The following is a 13870-nucleotide window of genomic DNA, read 5'->3' on the forward strand; positions in this document are numbered from 1 at the left end:
AAGGGAAAGAATCTGCTGTTGACCCAATCCTGGTTTGTGAGTCACCACAGCAATTGACTTGCAGTCCCCTACGAGATCTGGACCACATCAGAAAGATTTCCCTGATGCTGCGCCCACTGGAACTTCAGGTCCCACTGCAGAGCCCGCATATGCCAACTGGCATGATCCACCAGCAGGATGCAGGAGGCCATGAGGCCCAGCAAACTCAGGGTCATTCTCACCGAAATCCGGGATAGAGGCCGAACAATCGGTATCATAGCACGAATATCCCGGACTTGCTGCTAGGGAGAATGGCCCCGAAACCGTGCTGTATCCAGAACGTGCTCCGATGAAAAGGAGCTTCTAAGAGGGAATCAGGTGCGACTTGAGCACGTTGACTGTGAACCCCAGCAAATGCAGGAGGTCTGCCTGGGGCGAACCCGCCTTCAACAGCCAGTCGTCAAGATAGGGGAAGACTGCCAGTGCTTAATTTGGAAAATATTAAGTACCAGGGCTCTGAACAGGAGGCCACTGCAGCTTGCACACCCATCGCCCATGTCATTGCTGCCAAAACAACTACTAACCAGCTCTCTCACATGTAAATGCGACAGTTCAGATTATTCCAGGTCCCCAAAACTAAAGGAATAGCTGGGGAGGCAGGTATTAGTTATTTTTAATTTATATTGTATTCCTAAACAACCGTTTTTCTGCTCATCTCTAAATTAGATGAGCAGCGCCACCATGTGGTAGACTGTTCTAAGGATGGTTTTGACATTAGGTGCCGGTACCGAGCCCCGGAAATCAATTAAGTGCCGGTGCTCAGCACCTGAAAGCACCGGCTCAAATTAAGCACTGAAGACTGGAACCCCTGTTCTGCGCAGATGAGCTGCGACCACTGCCATCACTTTTGTGTACACCAGAGGGGTGCTGGTAAGGCCAAAGGGGAGCACGGTAAACTGAAAATGCTTGCGTCCTACCATGAACCGTAGGTAACGCCGGTGGGCAAGGAAGACGGGGATGTTAAAATAAGCGTCCTGCAAGTCCAATGCTAACATCCAGTCTCCAGAGTCGACGGCAGACAAGACCTGAGCCAAGGTTAACATTTTGAACTTCTCCTTCCGAAGGAAGCGGTTGACGTCCCTGAGGTCTAACATAGGACGCAGGCCTTTGTGCTTCTTGGGTACCAGGAAGTAGTGGGAGTAGCCCCCACGACCTACTTCTGGCAGGGAGACTCGTTCGATAGCTCCCTTAGCCAAGAGAGCTGTAACTGCCTGGCCGAAAAGGGCCAAATGATCCTCCGACATACGATGGAGTGTTGGTGATATGGAAGGAAGGGTAGTCTCGAAGGGGAGGGAGTAGCCCCTTTGGACTATCTGCAAAACCCACCTGTCTGACGTGGCGTTTTCCAGTGGGGAAAGTGATGGCAGATCCTGCTGCCCACTGGCAACCGGTGGCCCTGAAAAGTCGGACTAGGAAGGTTTGGAGGCTGCTGCCGGGGGGAAGGGGGGTAGTGGTGGACTGGCCCGCCCACTGGCCCCCTGACCCGCGACACTGGGTCCCATGTCCCCTGCTACGGGGGCTGGGTAGCTTGCGCTGCCCTGTGGCTCTGGGTGGAACGTGGTGGGGCACCCCTTCTGTAGCAGCGAAAGGCAGACTGCATGAGGCGAGAAGTTGCTGCGAGGCACATGGATCTGGTCGTAGCCCTAGAGTCCTTGAAGCGCTCAAGCGCGTTGTCCGCTTTGTCACCAAATAGTCGACGGCCACCAAAGGGCATGTCCAGAAGTGTGGATTGGACATCCCCAGAGAAGCCAGACGTCCTCCAAAAGCTTTCGGGACCCCTCCTGCAAAGACTACGGATTTAGAGCACAAATTCGGTTCGCCCTCCAGAGACACACGAGGTGCGGATCGGTGACCGACATCAACTTGTGACAGGAGTCACATGGCTTGAAACCGGGCCGACGGTTGGACCTCCCTCGTGCACCAAGAGTTGAAGACTCAAACAGATGTCGACAAAAGTCGAAAGAGGTTTAGTCAAAAAGTGACTAAGGGGCAAGCTCTCTCCGGATCTGCACGGGCTGGCGCGGAAAAAGAAAAAACTGACATCAGAGGACAGGGGCAGCATCTAAGTAGACACCGCAACGTCATCCCGGCGACCACGAAGCCAATGACAGACGCAGAGTAGACCAACGCCACCAACCGAAGTGCAGAGGTACTGCTAAGAAAAAATTTCCCTGGATCTATTCTGACACCTGGGGGTCATTCTAAGGTAAGGAATTTATAACTAACAGTCTCTTTCAGATTATAAAAGCTAGGTTCCTGAAAACACACCTGGTTGTTATCCCCCGTGAGTCAAATCATGAATGGTGACGACAAACCTTCTCTTTTGATGAGGAGCAACAGGGCAGGCCTTTCCAAACCTCAACCTTTCCTTGGTACTTGGACGCTAATGTGAAGCTGCCTGAATGCTACAGAAATTCCCTCAAAATAAAACTAAACATGTAAGTTAATTAAGGAATGCTGTAATCTTATTTACTTCAAGACACAACACATTTCACCTAAAAATCAGGTGAGACTGGATAGCAGTGCTCCTTTGAAGAAGTGCCTATTAGGTTGTCTGTGGCTGGTCGAGTGGTCTTTTAACTAAGAGCTACTGACTACTTACAGTTCAGTATGGTTGGCGGGATCTGGTGCCACTCTGCCCATGCCCATGGTACTATGTTTGCCTTTCAGCTGTTTGTCAGCCTCGTAGTCAGCCTGCAGCAACTTGTTGCAATCTCCAAGGGCCACCTGAGGGAGAGAAAAAAAAGAGGACAAATAAGAGGAGTGCACGATCCATTTTCTTTTTAGAGGAGATTCACAGGACCTCGGAAAGGAGGGAATGTGGAATCAAGAGATAAACAATATTTAACAATGCTGATAACATTTCAACTCACACACATATAAAATATAAAAGCAATGTTATAGTGTCTCACTTTTATATGGTTACCTAATAGTAAACAATGTTCCAACCCTTGAAGAAGTAGATGTGTGTTTACTAGCTCATCACATTCCTGCTTACTGGCACATGGGTTGTAGATAATTATGGGGCTCATCTCTATTTCACTGTTTTAGTCTAACTGAGATAAGTTTTCTTCCTGGAGGATCAATCATTTAGATGAAGCTGCCTTTATTATGACTGTGCTGGTAATTTTAGCACTTACATTTTAGCAACCCTGCTAAACAGAGATATCAACAACTGCCTATGTGGCAAAAGTCCATGTTTTTCCTTTTCTTGCTCACAACAATCAATGTTCACCATATACATGTCTGACCAACAGAAACGCATGAACACTAAACGCTTGCAAAGCAGCCATTGGTTGAGGGACAGACTGTGCACCTTCTATAATGAAACAACTTTGATACAGGGTTGCAGGGATAGTACTCAATTTTTGAAGCTTCAGCTCTAAAAATAGTATACCCCTTCTATTCTATGTCTAGGTTAGCAGCTCCAGGCAGTGAAAGTGGGGTATGGGATGGGAACCAGGAAATGGTATTTAAGACACAATACTCGTTAATACTACCCAGATATTATGGTATCAACCCTGGCATAAAAGGCCATATGTTTTCTGCCTACCTTTGCCTGCAGGGCTCCGGGCTGCTGCTTACGCCCCTACTGCCATCGAAGCCACGGCCGCCATACCCTGGTGGGACTCACTGTCCCAGGGTACACCACATCACAACGCCCGCATTGGATGCAGCTGCCGCTGGGGGAGGCGTGGTGATCGCGCTATAAAGCGCTGCCTTGACCCCAGCGGCGCGGGAAGCGAGCGGATCGCGCTCGGGCCAAGGGCTGGCCCATCTGTGCCCTTCAGGGGCTGGTAGAGGCCGGGCTGGGCCCCCTCTCTGACCAGCGGGATCGGAGCTTCTAAAAACCTGGTAACCAGCTTTTGTTGTGGTTATTCGAACACGGTTGTGGCTGATCTCCAAGACAAAGTGTAAGACAACCCAGTGCTGTCTGGGGTTGTCCCAACGAATGCATTATATGTGTTTTTTTTGCCTGTTTAGACCGCCCATTTCTTGTCTCACACATGACTAACTTGATGTGCTTATGTCTGTTTTTTAACTGATATCTTGTTTTTTAACTCCCACTCCAAAACTTTTTTAACTCACTTTTAATAATTATGGGCAGGCGTTAAAGTTGTGTCTATTCCCGCTAACACGGTGAAGGGGAAGCCGGGTGTGTCCGCAACGGTCTCCACCATGGATTCTTTTTTGCAAAGGGCTGCTTCTGTGCTGGACAAGGAGATCGAGCCGGTAAATAGGCACCTCTCGAGGTCTCCAAATAACATTCAGCGTCTTTGTGTACCAGAGACTGAAGTGAACATTGGTCCTGCTACCCGGGGTCATTGCCCTGTGCCTACCGTGAGATATAAGCGTGGATTTTGAGAATGATGCTGGGACTTCTAATTTGTCACCTACTTATGATGATGAGCCCCCTTTGGTTGCTCCTTTTTCACCTGTCATCGTAATAAATAACAAAGGAGGTGGGGAAGGGACCCTCTGGGAGCTGATGCCAGTTTACCTAGCAACAGAGAAACCACCCCCTGCTTTATCGAGAGAAAAGGTAGCCCAGATAGTGGAAGGGACTCTGCAGTTGGGGGGTGGCACCAAAAGAAAAACCCAATCTATAGGAGGACAACCTAAAAAAATTAAATCCACCCTGGGTGTTAAACCTTCCGTACCGAACGCAGTTCCACCTAACAATCCTCCAACCCTGGATTTTACTGGAGCGTTAGTAACAGTACAGGCTTCTCTGTCTAACTTACTGGATGCAAAACTAGGCCCTATTCTTGAGAGGCTGACCCGGATTGAGGATTCCATAGCTTTGCACACTAGTAAGGCCACACCATCCCTTTTAGGAGAACTAAGTGCAGACCCAGGCCAGAACAATGTAAGGGTACTTGGGTCTCGGACAATTCAATCGATTATTCAGCCGACCTCAGTGGCTTCCCCCCATATTCATCCGTCAAAGCAAGTTGAAGCTTCTGCGGGGTACGATGGTAGGATTGCCGCAGTTGGTTTCATTAGGGACACACCCACTTGTAGCAGTGGTAGCGGCCCCGGTAGTGAACCAAGGCATCCTCCATCAATCCAGGGACGGGAAACATGAGAACAGTGAAGTGCAGTTACATAGTCTACCAGTGATAGATCTTCCCCCTGAATCTACCCCCAACGTAGTGGTTTTGGGGAATGTTCGGTGAGGACTATTGACAGCTCAAAAATAAAATAATTCACTGGCTCTCAATTAATACCGTCCTGGGGGCTAGAGTGGCCAAAAATATTATCATGGTCCGTGGGGTTAGCTGGATCGGGAGCCTTAGTAAAACAGGAATGGGTGACTGAGTTATTATTAATTTCGACAATCCTCATACCGCGGGTAGGATATTGTTTTGGGACGCACACCGGGCCCCTAGTAAGTCAGGATCAGTAATCATGGCATTCCCGTTAGACTACTTTTATAAACCCGATCAACCTAAGGTAAGACCCCGCAATGTCAAAATGCCAGTTTTTCAAGGTGGGTTGTCACAGGGATCGATTCCTGTGCACATGCAACAGTTAACATCTATGGCCCATACCCCAGCTCTATTTGATGGACAACATGGTGCAAGTCCATCATAAACCTATATAATAGATTTTTATCACTAACCAGGATGGAGGGATGTGATTGACTAAGAAATGACATGAGAAACGACGTGAGCGTGGGCCCCGACCTTGATTTAAATCTCCAGCAACCACAAGAGTTAGTGAATGAGAACCCAGGTGCACCTGCAGAAATAAACACAATGTTTTAATCCTGGAATATTGCAAGGTTAGCAAGCAAATTCCAGGATCCTCTTTAGGTGAAATTCGTGAGGCAATTCCTTGTGATTAATCTCCAAGAAACCTGGTTGGTGGAATGTGATTTATTTTTGGAGGGTTACAGGGCATTTTTTGTGCCTGCCATACCCTCAGCTGGGGGTAGACCCAGGGGTGGACTAGTAACTTATATATCCCTGGCAGTTGACTGCCAGATTCAAGTCATCCCATCCCCTTGCCCAGGCATATTGCCACTGATTTTAAATAGGGGAGACAAAAGTTGGGGATTTATTAATTTGTATAACTCTGCGACTTGCCCATCTGGTGTGAGTAACATTGCTACCTTGGACACTCTTATCAATCAATCTTATGGCTCCATTCTACACAATCTTACGATTTCTGGGGATTTCAACATCCATCCTTTCGGAATCCCCATGCTCACCGGAGTTTACGAGTCGGGTTGCCTGCGCCTAAAGAGGTTCCATTTTGAACATTCCACAGACGGGGAGTTATTAAATAACCTGATGAGTGATTTGGACATGATGTGTACCATGACCATCTCTGACCCACATCGCACTTTCCCTGTACCCACCTTTAATGGGAGAGGTAGGGGGTCATTTATCGATTATATTTTAATTTCCTCATCTTTACACATGTTATTTAGCGGTTTTAATATTGAGGATAGTGTACACAGTGATCACAACCCTCTATATGTGTATTTGCAGGGACCAGTGTCAGCTTAGATTAGTGAAGTTGCATCAACGGGAACGCTTAAACCAACGACGGCTTACGCCGTCTTAAATGGTCCCAGATCACTCCAGATAATTTGTACCGGAAGGTAAGAGAATCGTGCGCCAACGAGGTAGGGTCGTGCATGGATGAAGGCTCTTTCCCAGGCGAGGTTATTAATGCATATGAATCCATTGTAAAAAAAGTTGGAAAGATTTTAAGTGTCCCGGGTGGCAGAACTGTGCACCCTGGACCGAGATGGTTTAATTCCGCTTGCTCCAAGGCTGCTAAAAAACTAAGGGAATCCTGGCCAGCAAACCCAAGAAATTCTGCACAGGTGCGAGTTTGCCGGAAGGAATACAAGGATTGTTTGGCAAAAAGGAAAGGAGATATGAAGGAAGAGGCCTGGAGAGAGTTGATAAACTCTAGTACCCTAAGGAGTAGCTCTAGGTTTTGGAGCATCGTGAATGGGCGCCTTTTTGATCAGTATAGCGTGAGGGCCCTTGACTCCCATATTACGGAGGAGGAATGGGTGCTCCATTTTAAATGAATGTTTGAGAGCCCAACGGAGTTACTCCCACAGGTCGGCCGTGTAATGAACGCCCGCATAGTGAACTTTGAATTGGGGGAGGTGGTGGAAGGCATTTTAGGTTTAACAAGCAATAAAGCCCCGGGCCCAGATGGTATCCCCCGGACCTATTCAAGTCTGACCCTTCATTCTGGGCGCCAATCCTTGTGGCAGTGTTTAACGCAGCCGCAATAAATGGTTGCCCTGAGTCCTGGGCGACCTCTACCATCGTCCATATTTTCAAGAAGGGGGTTAGGAATAGCACTTGTTGCTATAGGCCAATCTCCCTTCTTGATTCAGTGGTTTAGGTTGTGGGCCATGCACTTCTGGATAAATTGTCTAGATGGGTGGAGGAGCAAACATTTTTATCGGATGCCCAGTTTAGATTTTGCCCCGGGCGTTCTACTGTGGCTCAATGCCTTAATCTCTCCCTGATATTGAGTAAATATACAGTGGCGCAACCAGGTACTGTATACCTTGCCTTCATGGACCTGTCCTCAGCATTTGACTGTGTAACCAGGGTCAAGCTGTGGCGGGCAATGGGGGTAGAGAACAGTTTAGTCGACTTTTTGGAAGATCTGCCCAGGTCCTCTAAGGCTAACGTGAGGTTCTCTCAGGACCTCAGGGTTACCATGGACCTGGATATAAAAAGGGGAGTATGACAGGGGTGTATAATGGCTCAATTTTTATTTAATTTTTATATAAATTATCTGGACAAAGTATTAAGAAATATGGAGGTAGATTTCCCATACGTAGGGCGGCGTGGACTTCATGTCATACTTCACGCAGACAACGCTGTCCTCTTAGCGAGGACAGCATTAGGCCTTCAATCCCTACTTGAGGCATTTTCTAACTTTATGTCTGATCGGTATTTGGCCATAAACCATATGAAATCTTACGTTATGCAAGTGGGACCGCGACCAAAAAAAAGTTTCCAATTTAGGGTTGGCTCTTCTATTATCACCCGAACAAATCTTTTTTTTTCATATCTAGGGGTTCTCCTGAATGATCAGTTACAATGGGGGCCCCAAATTACTAAGAATAGGGGGGCTTTGGTCAGGGCAAATGCAGCAATTTTTAATTTTGCCACGAGAATAGGGAGGAAACCAATTGGTGCCATGCTAAAGGTGTATCAGGCTAAAAGCCTGGCTATAGCCAGATAAGGGAGTGAAATTTGGGGTCACACTAAAGTGAATCCTTTACAGGTGGCAGAGAATAAATTCCTGAAGCACCTGTTGTTTGCCCCTCAGAGCCTTTCTAACTTGGTGGCCCATAAAGAATTGGGGAGGGGGCGTATTTGAGTGATACCCTGGCCTCGCGCCCTCTTGTATTCTGGTTAAAATGCTGGCTGAACCAGGAGTTAAACCTCACCCATACGATATTGAGAGAGTGCTTGACACTTGATAGTGTACCCAAAATTCCATGGCTTAATTATATTAAAAGAAGCCTGGAAGGGGTAAGTCGTGTAGAGTTATTTTATAAGCCTGAAACTATTACCAAGAAGGATGTGGAACTAGTCAGGGTAGCCTTATTATGACTAAAGAAACTGGATAGGGACGAGCAGAAACTCAAGAAAGCAAGTGTTTGTAGGTTTTTATTGCTCAAAACAACATCACTTACGGAGCCCTATCTCCTTGGGTCCCTATCCACACATGGGAAGTTCCTACTAACTAGGTTCCGGCAAACCTTTTCCATCTCTTGTTGGTTAGACCCAAGGGCTGCCACAGAGGACAAGTGTTAGCATCCTGTGGCTGTGACGGTCAGTCTCCACAAGACTTGCTGCACTTCTTGTTCTTCTGCAAATTCTACTCAGTTCCATAGAAACATTTCCTGGTCCCTATTTTAAAGAAGTTGAATTTTAGACAAGTTCGCCCAGCCCTTTTATATCTCCAACTACTGAATGAGTATTGCATATTTTTTATTGTGGGTTATTTAAAATCTATAATTAAATCAAGGGCCTGTATTGATGTATAATGTGGGGTTTGTTGTTTCACTGGGTAGGTAATAGTATGTTGGCCTAGTTTTCCAAAGGATGCAAGATGAAAGCAGGCCTATCTTTTTAGGATGTTTTATGGGACGTCTGCTTCCTATGAATTAGTAGCTATGCACATTTTGATCTTTTTGGCCCCTCTCTTCTAATACTGAGAATTGCTCTGGAGTGGGCTTGTCTTTTATGGTGTGTTTTAATCTGTCTGATTTTATGTATATGTAGTTTTGTAACTTTCATGGTTGACCTTGTGTAACCGAATAAAGTTTATTTGTTGCTGTTGTTGACTGCCTTTATGTCTGAGAGGCCATTTGATTTTTTTTTAAAGTCCGGATCAACAGAACAAATATCTGGTTCAATTAGAATCATCACTCGTACCAGGACAAGCATTGATAGAGATGCTATAATACAAAACAGAAGTACCATTCAGGGGTCAGGAGTCTCTGCAAAATGTAAAACTGCCATCATTTAAGATGTAGGCGATGCAAAGGCTAGCTTGTCAGTTGATTACACATCTGAACGTTACATGTTTTTGGTTTAGCTGGTATGTCTTGTTACAGCACTGCCAGACTCCGGACAGTGGCAGAGCACTTTACAATAAGAATTTGGTTTAGAAAAACAGAACCAGCAAACACAGTCACGTACGCAAGATAAATGTACAAAATATTTACACTAGCGAGACAAGAAGGGTAAATATGCATATTTTGATCATGGGACATAGAGCTGTAATTGACTATAGTTAACTATCAATCTTCTTTGAGGTTATTTACTACCCAACTGTGAATGATGGTAGTGCCCCAAGTCAGCTGAAAGTGCCTGCTGTGTCTCTGTACTGAAGTGTCACGAGACAATAAGTCCTACCATAATATTTATAAAAGAGTCCTCTAGTCATGCTGAAATCTAAAAGAAAAGAAGAGTGTGTGTGAGCATTGTCATACCTATATGAAAGGTTATGACAACTATAATTAAACCTTTTGCACGCGCACTTTAGCTAAATTTTGAACTGGGGATTCAAACTGTAGCCTCTTTTACTTGCTTCTGGATAAAAAAGGGAGACTCAGCAAATATATGTTCAATGGGTCATGAGGCAGCCGAAAACGTCGAACATGTTTTATTTTTTTGTAAAGCCTATGAAAAGCAACGGTCACCCTGGATCAAGCCTCTTTGCAGACTTATTGGCTTCGGGATCGTCATATAGCTTTGATAGTTTGTAAGATCAACACTAGTGGCCCCATTGTGTTTTCTGCTGCGAGCTATCTGTCGGCAATATGGTACATCAGGTCCAATGCACAAGCACAAGCAAAAAGGTGAATATTTTTATTTTATATTGCTGTTTTCGCAAGTTTAAACACATTCATAAGATTTTAGAACTTGCTTGCTTTTATCAAACTTCATTTTACTACAATTTTCTATCAGTCTTTTCTACTTTTTAATACATTGATGAACTTTATTTTAAGAATTGAAATTAAATTTTTTTAACTTAGAAACTTTTATGTATCTCATTACATGACTAATGTAATTGTTTGCTTGTATTATATTTATCATGACCTTTTATGGCTCTATTGAGCTGAAATAAAGGAATACGATACAATACAATAAGATTACGACAACTTAATTGCGGCAGAAAGTATCACTGTTGTGCTTATCCTAGCAATGGCTAAGACAGAAGACTCGTTTCAAGGATAGGGCACATTAATCTTGGGCACATTATATTTAGTCTGTTTGACTCATGGAAAAACATTAGCTAAGCCTCCAAATAATCCTCAATAGGTTGATTGGCAATGAAGGATTTTGTGAAAGGGTTTTTGCAGGCCACTCTAAAAACTCTCTGAATGGGCTAGTGCAAGCCTGGTTTTGCCACGTATAGTAAAATTGCTTCTTACCATCAGTACAGAGGATCAAAAGTATTTTGAAAACATTAAATGCAAAATGCCTACAATTTGAAAATGTAGCTAGTTCTCATGAAAAGTCAGGTATATAAGGACACATCTGACATGAAGCTCTGATAGGAGGACTAACAGTCATTCCGGTTTTAACTGATAAAAGGAACGGGTAGACAGAAAATCTTGTAGAAGTAATCAACAGGGTACTCTGTAGAGATTTCAGTTCTTCAAATATGCAAGTAAACGTTAGGGATTTGATGTCTTTCCCACTCAAAACATATCTTTTCCTGTAAAGCCCCAATTGCTAAACAAAATGCAGCTAAAAGAACACATTAATTATCTTTGGTAATGGTCTTTATGGTGGATATTCTGTCTCAGTGCTTCAGAAATGTTTTAGAACCACAACCCAACTTTTCAGAACAACAAACATTTGGGAACCACCTAGCTTTAATGGACATGAGGCAGGCAATTTTTTAATGTAACCAAAACATCATGTTTTAGTGCAGTGTCCTTTACAGACAGCACGTATTCCATTGAAATGCAGACAAAATTTGTACCGACAAAAGTTTTATTGCTAGAACTATACTGCACAACCATGAGAACGTGTGTAAATCGGGTTTCAGTGAATATTTATCATTTTGCACCCCCAATTAAAGTGCCTTGATTTGTTTTGGCCCTATTAATATCTTTATTTCCATCGCGCTTTAGAATTACAAAACAATGTGCTTCGTTTTTTGGTTTCCTAACTGCTGAATGTGGACAGGTCATTTACAGGTATTTACATTTTGTTGTGTGTTACCACTCTCTGCCCTGCAGCAAGATTGTCACGTAATTTACTTTACTTTCTCTGACTGTAAAGCGAGAGGAGGTTGTAAACACCAATCCCCAAGTTAATAAAAGCAGCAATTTGTCAGAAGACAAGACTGACATTAGACCGGTCTTTTAACTGCAGCAAATGTGACAAAATAAATACATAATTTAAAGGCATCTTTATTTTTTACTTTTGCCTTCGAGAGACACCAAAAATCTGTTTTTGACCCACCAGTGGGGCCATGGCTCGCATTTTAAGAAAGACTGCTGTGATTAATTGCAGATTCCTCACTTTAGAATATCAGAGGGCCCCAGACCGGATCTGGAGACTTTTCTAGCAGTGCTTCCATGTGCCACTAGGTGGTGGCGTGGTGGTCCACGACAGCTCCATACCACCCTGAAAGTGATATAGCAGAGTTGCATATAACTCGCCACTCCCGAGCGCCTATGTCAGTTTCTTATTTTTCCGTTTCAGTGGCCTTTGACTGGAATCATGAACAATTCTTGGTAACAGTGTGCTGATCACTAACGTGGGACCTCTTAGATGTTAAAAAGAGGCAACTCCGCAGAACAGGTGGTTCTGCAGTCCTTAAAGGATTCTAGAGCAGAGTCCGCCATCTCCCAATTAAAGTGAGACCTGTAAAATGGCATATCCATTAGTGAGGCTTATACATCGTCAGAGAAACCAGTGGCCATTATCCATGTGTGTCTACAAATGGCAACACTAGTCCGACTGCCATGCCAATACAGTTTGTGGAGTTCATGCTGGTACAGATAATACATTTTGCTGCATCCTGCCCATCACCTATCATCTGAGCCATAGAGGCTCTAAGATCTTCTGGGATCTTGCCTCCTATGCCGCAAAGGGAGTGTGTATCGAATCAACAGATAACCCACATTTACAGAGAACATAGCGTCAACCCTACAGCGGAGCCAAAGATATCAACCCTATTGGATTCCCTGCCCAAAGCAATAGTCAGAAATGAGCTTAACTTACTAGTTGAGGCCTGTACAATAAAGTGCATATGTGGATCAACCATCCCAGGCACCCAATTTGGAGTTACTATCGGACACTTCCCTGCCTCCTTTACTTACTCCAGTTAGTCAGCAATCCGCTAACCCAAGATCCAACTCACTGGGCTCTGAATTATCTCTTGTAAGTTGGAATATAGCGGGCCTGAGATCGAAGTTAAAAATTCAAGAGTGGACAGATTGGGTCCACGAAAATTGCGACATACTAATGATACAGGAGACCTGGAGTACAACTATGTCCATACTGGAGGGTTACAGTTGCCATAATTTAAAGGCATCTGCTTCATCCAAGGGTCGTCCCTATGGGGGACTCTCTATTTGGGCTATAATAAAAACTGGGGTACAAACCAAATTGATCCAGACACATGACAAATGTTTTATGGCTATTAAATATACTAACAGGTTGAAATTGTGTTTAATTAATTTTTATAATAATGATTTTGTGACTCGCCCTAATAATAATTTTATAATTTTGTTTAATTTTATTGATGAAATTTTAATGGGACAGAAATATGGCACTTTCGATGGAATTTGTATTGGGGGAGATTTTAATGCCCATATGTACCGTAATAATCCCCCCTGCAGAAGCGGGGAGGAACTGAGGGACCACCTAGCATCCCGTGATTTATTGAATGCCATGGAAGTCGCAGGTATTGGAGGGAATAATATGTTAACCCCCACCTACATTGGCCAGGGATGCGCTTCCACTATAGATTACATGTTTATTTCCCCTTCATTGAGTGACACCATTCTAAAGGCTGAGGTTATTCGATCCACCTATAGCGACCATTACCCAATCAGAGTATATTTAAATAACCCAAGGACTACTAATGAAGTAACGAGAGCAGATATTGGGTTACAAAACTTGGAAGTATCCACTGACAGGTTAAGAGTGGTATGGAAAGGGGTCGATAATAAAGATATTTTAGCCAGAGTTGTTAATAAACATCCAACACTAATTGAGAACTGCTTGTCCGTTGATAGATCAGGCCCAGAAGTGGTTAGCTCCTTCAGCAACCTCTGTATGGCTATTAAAAGAGAATCCTC

General features: G+C 44.3%; 1 protein-coding gene across 1 annotated transcript in view; it reads right to left on the minus strand.

The window, feature by feature from the left end:
* Nucleotides 1–13870, minus strand: part of PARP2 (poly(ADP-ribose) polymerase 2) — a 231218-nt gene that overhangs the window by 22868 nt on the left and 194480 nt on the right. The window contains exon 18 of the mRNA XM_078652645.1: nucleotides 2642–2766. Coding sequence (XP_078508771.1) covers nucleotides 2642–2766 — 125 coding nt within the window. The remainder of the gene's footprint in view (nucleotides 1–2641; nucleotides 2767–13870) is intronic.

The sequence above is a fragment of the Lissotriton helveticus genome, chromosome 7 (genome assembly GCF_964261635.1).
Source record: "Lissotriton helveticus chromosome 7, aLisHel1.1, whole genome shotgun sequence".
NCBI classification, from domain to species: domain Eukaryota; kingdom Metazoa; phylum Chordata; class Amphibia; order Caudata; family Salamandridae; genus Lissotriton; species Lissotriton helveticus.